The 7,245-nt window shown below is 35.9% G+C and overlaps 1 protein-coding gene across 2 annotated transcripts; it reads right to left on the bottom strand.

The window, feature by feature from the left end:
- Positions 1–1,132: 1,132 nt before the first annotated feature.
- On the bottom strand, positions 1,133–4,638 carry LOC127745625 (protein CHUP1, chloroplastic). Of its 2 annotated transcripts, none has more exons than XM_052258645.1 (6): positions 2,965–4,638; positions 2,557–2,688; positions 2,294–2,475; positions 2,101–2,212; positions 1,681–1,827; positions 1,133–1,572 (listed from the first exon to the last, which is right to left on the bottom strand). In XM_052258645.1, the coding sequence occupies exons 1-6, from the start codon at positions 4,225–4,227 to the stop codon at positions 1,447–1,449; spliced, it is 1,962 nt and encodes a 653-aa protein (XP_052114605.1). In that variant the 5' UTR covers positions 4,228–4,638; the 3' UTR covers positions 1,133–1,446. The 2 variants fall into 2 exon arrangements, with proteins under 2 accessions (XP_052114605.1, XP_052114606.1); XM_052258646.1 differs by having other exon boundaries at positions 1,135–1,572; positions 1,681–1,815; positions 2,965–4,636.
- Between the last annotated feature and the right edge of the window lie 2,607 nt (positions 4,639–7,245).

Raw genomic sequence — 7,245 nt, 5'->3', positions numbered from 1 at the left:
AAAAATTTGATGACTAATTTAAAGAATATGTTATTTTTTAAAGATGAATTTTATTATTTACTCTATATCATAATATAATATTAGGAAAGAATAAATTCTATTAATTTTTTTTATTGAGAGTAAAGTATAATTTTTAATCTTTTAATATTTTTTTTCATATTTTTTTTAGACTCATTTGTAAAATATATGATTAGAGATCACATTTTACTAAAAAATTGAGAGAATTTATTTCCGATATTTATAAATTTTATTGCATTAAATAATTGAATTAAATAATTTTGCTATACCAAAATATAAGTTTTAAAGTTTGCATAATTTTCATTTATTAATGTAATGTTAAGGAGATAATATTTAAAATTATCTTATGTCTATAATTTTATAAAATAACATCTGTAATTATATATTTATTACATCTAAAATTATATAATTATTCTAGCCGTAATTAATAAACATTAAATAACATAATTTTAGACTATTTAAACTAATTTTTTTTATTGTCTTTCAAATATTATTGTATTAATAATATAGTTTGTGCTAAAATGTTATAAGACATTTATTAAAGTCAATATAATTAATATTTTTTATATTTTTTAATAGATACTTATAAAATCATCGAAAGAATAAAAAACTGATTATACCTACAAATTTTTATAATGCTAATAAATCTATCCCAAAAAAAAAATTAAAACTTCGTTGTATAGATGAAAAATATATTCTAAGTGACAAAACTTCTTAAAATTTTCAAATTACCTCTCCAATCCTAACTTAATTAATTCCAAAATCCCATCTATATCTCTAATCTACCCATGGAAGCTCTTGATGCAAAGGTAGCTCTTGAAACAAACACACAAACACAAAAAAAAAATGAAAAGAAAGAAATCAGCATACAATATCCAAATTCCAATTTGGCACTCTAAATTACAGTATACTATACTTTCAAGTTTCAACTTTGCAGTGCACAATCCCCACAATCTCAAGTTAGAAAATCAACTTGCACCAAACTCAAGTTCAAACTACTTGACGTACCAATGCCCACAGGCAAAGTTTCAAACTTTGGGAATTCATCACTTTGTAAGCAAATAATCTTTAAGAAAGAATTATGTACAGATATTAAATTAAAAGGATGATGGAGATAACATTTTTAAGCTCCGGGAGAAGAAGAAGAAGAATAGATAAGCTGGAATTAGTCTAAACCCTAAAAATCCTAACGCAATTTAAGGTTCAATTAGTCTCGACGTAAAATGCAGGATTATACAGAGTACAGTGTATAATGCAGGATTATGCAGTGAAAACAAAGTAACGGGAGTTGCTGGTAAACAATGAATTGATGAATTATTACGGAAGTGATCTACATTGAGGATGGCTAATACTATTGCCATACACTATTCACAAACAAATTAAAACACTGTCACTAAATTTCCGTTGAAGCTGAGTTTGCTCCAACATTTAACATGTTGTAGACCGGCAATAGAATTTTTGTTGCTGGCTATGGCATTGAACATGGCATGACCTCGCTTTGTCCCTCAATTCCTGAAATGCCCTCATTGTCTCCACATCAAAGCCCCCAGCGAACTGCCAAAACAGTAGTTACATCAAATGACTCATTACTCCATTATGGCTGGACAGGATACGTGCCATCTCTATTTTAGTATAGGCATCAATTTTGTACTATTTATTTACCTGATGTACTCGAAACGCAAATCTAACTCCTTGAACTATGAGCTCTTCTTCTTCAGGACCACCACCAACTGTCTCTAGCTCAGCAGAGACTCTCTTCATGTATTTCATCGCCAATTTTACTGATGCCAGCTTGATCTGCCACAATAACTTTATAACATTATTGCAGATACATTCAATCAAAAAAGGAAAACTAGTAGTTGCAAACTTGCAATCTACCATACTAGCTAGTAACTGCGCTTGTTGACTTGAATGCGGGCTTTTCAGTTAGCCACCTAATTATTCAATACACTATCCATACTAGCGTCATGATCCGTCTGTTATATAATAATACAATACTATCTCAAATAAATCATAATCTAATGATAACACTTAACACTATACGTAAACAAGTTTCATATCCTAAATCATAATTGATCTTACCTGGCTGGCATAGCCACTATCAAGCATCCAATCAACAGGTATTTGGAAGTGTTTGTATCTCTTTGTTGCGGACTCTCTCATTCTTGAGATGTTGTAAACCCCGTGTTCTAATCTGCAATGACGAATGAATCCTGTTACAATTGAGTATGATTATATTACAAGAAAAAGCAGAGTTCAGTAGAAATCGACATACTTTTCGAATAGGGCCTGCATCTTCTTGAGGGCAGGAGCACAAGGCTGGCGCGGATCGTCATGGAAAGACGAGGCCTCCGATTCCAGCTTCTTCAGATCACAGAAGCCAAACGCGGCCTCCCTCAGAGCATCCGCCTTCTGCTCTGGCCATTCGAAGTGTTTCAGCACTGCTCTTTCATCAACCTGATTAATATCAATCAATAATCAATATACAAAACGCACATTTTTACAATCCATTTAACTTTACTGAGAAATAATAAGTACCAAGTAGGATAGCTCATCATCAAGCCATTTCACGAAAGGTACCACGTCTTCAATGTTTGTGAATGTTGCTCTCTCTACCTCTTTGATCAAGTATTTAATAAAATCTCCTTGCGTTTCTACATCTGTTTTTATCTACAATGAGAAGGAAATGCCAGAAATTAAGTTAAATCATCGATCATCAACTAGTGTTTAAACTTTTAATTTTTGGTATCATACTCTAAAAATGCCACTAGTTTGGAACATATTTACGGTTCCGACCCTTATTCGAATTACAACACTGCGGTGCATTGTTTTGCTAACAAGGCAGTTCATCAATTTCAAAATAAAGCAATAAAAGCGCCTCACACATGTCTGTCTACTGAAATAAATGGCCAATGGCAAAGTTGTAATTACGCCACACACACTTACCGCCAGCAAATGAGTCGAACGGTTCTCGATCTCTCCAATCATGTCACGGGCATTAGCCGTCGCCGGAACCTCCGCTGAACCACCGCCACCACCAGAGCTTGGCTCTCGCCGTGCTTGCGAGTCCCTTCGCATCAGAGAGTGGTAGAACTCCACCACCTCCGGCACTCTCCTCACCTTCGCCGGGGCTGCACGTCCGACTTTAGGTGGAGGAGGAGGCGGCGGCGGAGCAGTAGCCTTGCATGTAGCCGCCATCTTTGGCGGTGGGGGAGGTGGTGGAGGTGCCATCTTTAGCGGCGGTGGTGGAGGAGGCGGCGGTGGTGGTTGCGAAATCGACTTCTCAATTTCACCATTGCCGTTATCTTCAAGGGAAGAACCCGACGGGGAAGCCGGCGACGAAGAAGATGGTTTGGGCGGCGGTTTGGGAACTCGAGGCTCGCGAGATCTGACAGCCGTAGCGAGAACCGAGTCAGTAGAATCGGCGAGTTCCTCCGAGTTACAACGCGAGTGAGGTGGCCTTTCAGTAATTTCTGCTACTTCTCTTTTCAAATCTGAACCGTCAAAATGCTTCTGAATACCGAATCCATGATCCGACGACGTGGTTCGCTTCAAGCTCTTCAAGAGGTTCGGCCTTACAGAAACCTCAAGGAACCTCTGCGAAGAGGAAGAGTGTTCGTCACTCTCCAATGTCGCTCTGTGGCTACTGCAGCTAGCGCTACCACTATCAAACGACGTCGTTTTCTTCAGCTTCGCAATCTCATCCTCCAGCGCCTTCGTTCTCTTATCGCTCTTCTTCTTTTCTTCTTCCATTCTTAGCTTCAGTTCCCGCAACTCGCTCTTGAGCTTCTCGTTTTCTTCTTCTAGCTCCTGCACTCTCTTCTTGCTCCGTTCAACCTCGGTGTCCCTCGCCACGAGCTCGTTCTCGAGAACCGGGACAATGGCAAGGGACTCCTTCAGGAGCTTGTGTTCGAGAAGCTCCGTCTTCAGTCGAGACTCGCTCTCCCGGAGCGACTCCACTAGGCGGAGAAGCTCCGCCACATCCGGCGGGCGGGGTTGGACCTGTGCGGAGGAGCGTGGGAAGTAGGCGCCAAAAGAGCGAGAGAATGAGGACTTGTGGGAGGAGGATTTGCCGGAGGAGGTGGTCGTGGACGAGGGAGGATGAGGAGGTTGCTTCTTCTGCGGCGGAGGAGTCTGATTGGTGGGCGACGGTGACGGCGACGATGACTTCTGGAACCCCATTGCAACCCTTACCTTACCGGCGACCATTTTTGGCAGCAAATAATTTGGGAGGCTTTATTTTTCTTTTATGATTTGGGTTTTATGGTTTTGAATCTCATAGGCTTGTGAGAATTGGAGAAGGGGAATGGTGTAAAAGTGGGAGAAGATACGAGTAACCGAGGAGTGAGGGCACAGCTAGCGAGGAACGGTCTACTCCTCTAGAATTGTTTTTATTGTGTAATAAGGGAAATAACAAAAAGAAAAAATAAATTAATAAAAAAAATTGTTCGAAATGAAGGATCCTGTCGGAGAGGTTCCAGATTCAATGTCCGTACTGGGTTATGGTGGTGGTGGTGGTATCATTTGATATGCATGGGTGTTGTGAGTGTAACGGCTATTTCTAAATACTAGATATAATAATTGTTTATTGTTGCTCTGACCTTGTGTTAGGGAGTAACGGTTTTAAAACTAGTCACGCAGGAGTGGGGTGTGGCTTTGTACTATGCACTGTATGTAGAGTTATTTTCTCACGATATACCGGGAAGGCTACTCGTGGTTTTGGCTGGTCAAAAAGGCAAAAGGGGGCGAGGTGGATGGTTAATCTGATTGCCGCTGGGGGGTTACCGTTCCAAACTGGACAATTAATTATTACCCCATCCCTACAATTTTTTTATAATTGAAAAAATAGAATTTAGGGAATTGCGGGAAACTGATTTGATCTGCAATCAATTTCTTTACAAAGATGGGAGAAATGAAAGAAAAAGGATACATGTAATTTCATCCGAAACAATAAAACAACGTAATGGCTAGACAAGAAAGCAAAACAACTTAAATTGCGACCTATATGAAATGAAATAGTGTTCATTCTAGTACTTGAGTTACTTAATTACACTATTTCGAAATTATTAGTTACTTCTCGGATATCAACAAAGCAAAAACTGAATTGTTGGTGGCTTGTGATGATTAAGGTTAACTACAAAGATTAAAAAAAAAGGAGATAGAGTAAGTTGTTTCATACTTTAGGTGAAAACATATGGCAACTGCAGCAACACTAGTTTGTAGTTGGAAAATTTTCATCAGGTTTTCTAAAATTGTGCACTTTACATGGTCCATAATAAGGGCCTCGACTAGAGTCCTAGCTACTAGATAGAAACCTATTATAATTTGGGGTTGTTTTCAACCACCAAATTTTCAGGTGACGATTATGAATTTGTCATGTGAAGCCATTGCTTGCTTCGGAATCACACTCGAATAATAATGTTGCATCATCCTCACTGCATGCACCTCTCTATACTCTATAGCCTGAACAGTCAACAAAAATATTATAACAAACTTTTCGTGATCAACCTTTAAAGCATTATTATGTTGTACCTTCGTTCTTGGATGTTTGCAACTGATGCTATTATTTGATATTTCACTTTACAGATTTTGTTATCTTTGTAGTTATCGATAAATTTGGAAAATATGATACCCAGTTATAAACTTCGGACAGTTAAAAGGAAATTAGGGTAGGGTATGTTTTTAACATGATGGTAATATCGAATTATGTTTGTGTGTGTTTTGAGGTGTTATTCTATTTTTATTTTTGGTGTAGAGGCTTTCTTAAGTCATTTTGGATTTTTGGGTGTGACTTTTTTTAAAAATAAAAATGGCACTCCATTATTTTAAAAGATATCTAAATGACATTTCCTTCTTTTATATTTACCAAATATACACTCTCATTTTCTATAAGATTATTTAAGTAAGCTACACTTTAATTTATTTTATAATTGCTATCAAAATATAAAGTGTAACTTATTTAAATTTTATAGGAAAGGAGAGTATAAATTTCATAAATAAATAAAAATATCATTTTAACATCTTTTAAGAATGAAGAGTATTATTTTCTATTTTTTATATAAAGTTTCAAGACAGTTTCTCCCGTGAATTGAGCATTAACAGAGCAAATGAATAAAAATACATATGAAAAAGTTCAAGATAAACAAAAATACAGCATCAAAATTTATAAATATCAAAGTATATTTTAAAGATTATTTTTTAAGGATAAAAATACACATAAAAAAGAACGTAAATATCAAACCTTTATTAACAGCTTGACATTTTGTCCATAAAAACTAATTTTTGAAACAGATTTTAATATTTACAAATTTTAGTAAGTCTCACGTAGCGGAGAAAGCTAGCATGAAAGGAATGTATCATGGTTGGGATCGAGTACACTGTCCTCGTGCTGTTTGAACTTATGAAGTTATTGGGCCTCCAACTGCTATTTATACTCTTATGCATTTCTATAGTTTCTAGATATAACATGGCCAACGAAGCAATGCTTAATATTTTTCTTGGCATATATACACTTAGCAACAATGATTGTTATGTTTAATTTCAAACACGATATTTCTACACACTCAAATAATTTCGATTGTCTCATCACGTTGAATGAATCTGTCTTATATAACTAAGTAGTTAACAACATCTTAATATGCCAATTTTCTTCTGATGTTCCATCAACAAAATTTATGTTTTATTTTTGGATAACTAGTAAGGCCTACTCGGGTAATGTTGCGGCGGTGATTTGTAATGAAATCACAAGAGTCACAAGATAATTGTGTATATTGTAACATGAATTAAAATTGAAGTGTAAAATTCCTAATGAGACACCAATTAATTAAAACTCTACAGAAAGAGTTATAAGCTATTAGCAATGATGATGATGACCATGATTTGGGGGTTAGGGTTGTTGGCATTATTTTGGGTAGCATGAAGGAGGGTAAGGGCCATGCCCTCACATGCAAGTTAAGTTAGTATTAGGGAAAACAATTAATTGCATGAGATGTCAGTACGTGAATGTCTTATTCATTACTAACACTTGTCAGACAATTCCTAACAAATATAAATGGAGCCACTATGTATGGGATATAAAGATTTCCTAACTTTTTAATTTTTATGAAGCAACAGTACTAATTTAAAAGGTTAGGGTGTGTTTTAGTTTGTATTTTTATTTTTTTTATTTTTAGTATTTTTTGTTTTTTAAATTTTATAAATAAAAAAATAAAAATAATAAAATTTAAT

Source organism: Arachis duranensis, chromosome 3, assembly GCF_000817695.3.
Source record: "Arachis duranensis cultivar V14167 chromosome 3, aradu.V14167.gnm2.J7QH, whole genome shotgun sequence".
NCBI classification, from domain to species: Eukaryota; Viridiplantae; Streptophyta; class Magnoliopsida; order Fabales; family Fabaceae; genus Arachis; species Arachis duranensis.
Note: the sequence above shows the minus strand (reverse complement) of the source record. Positions and strands in the feature narration are given on the sequence as shown.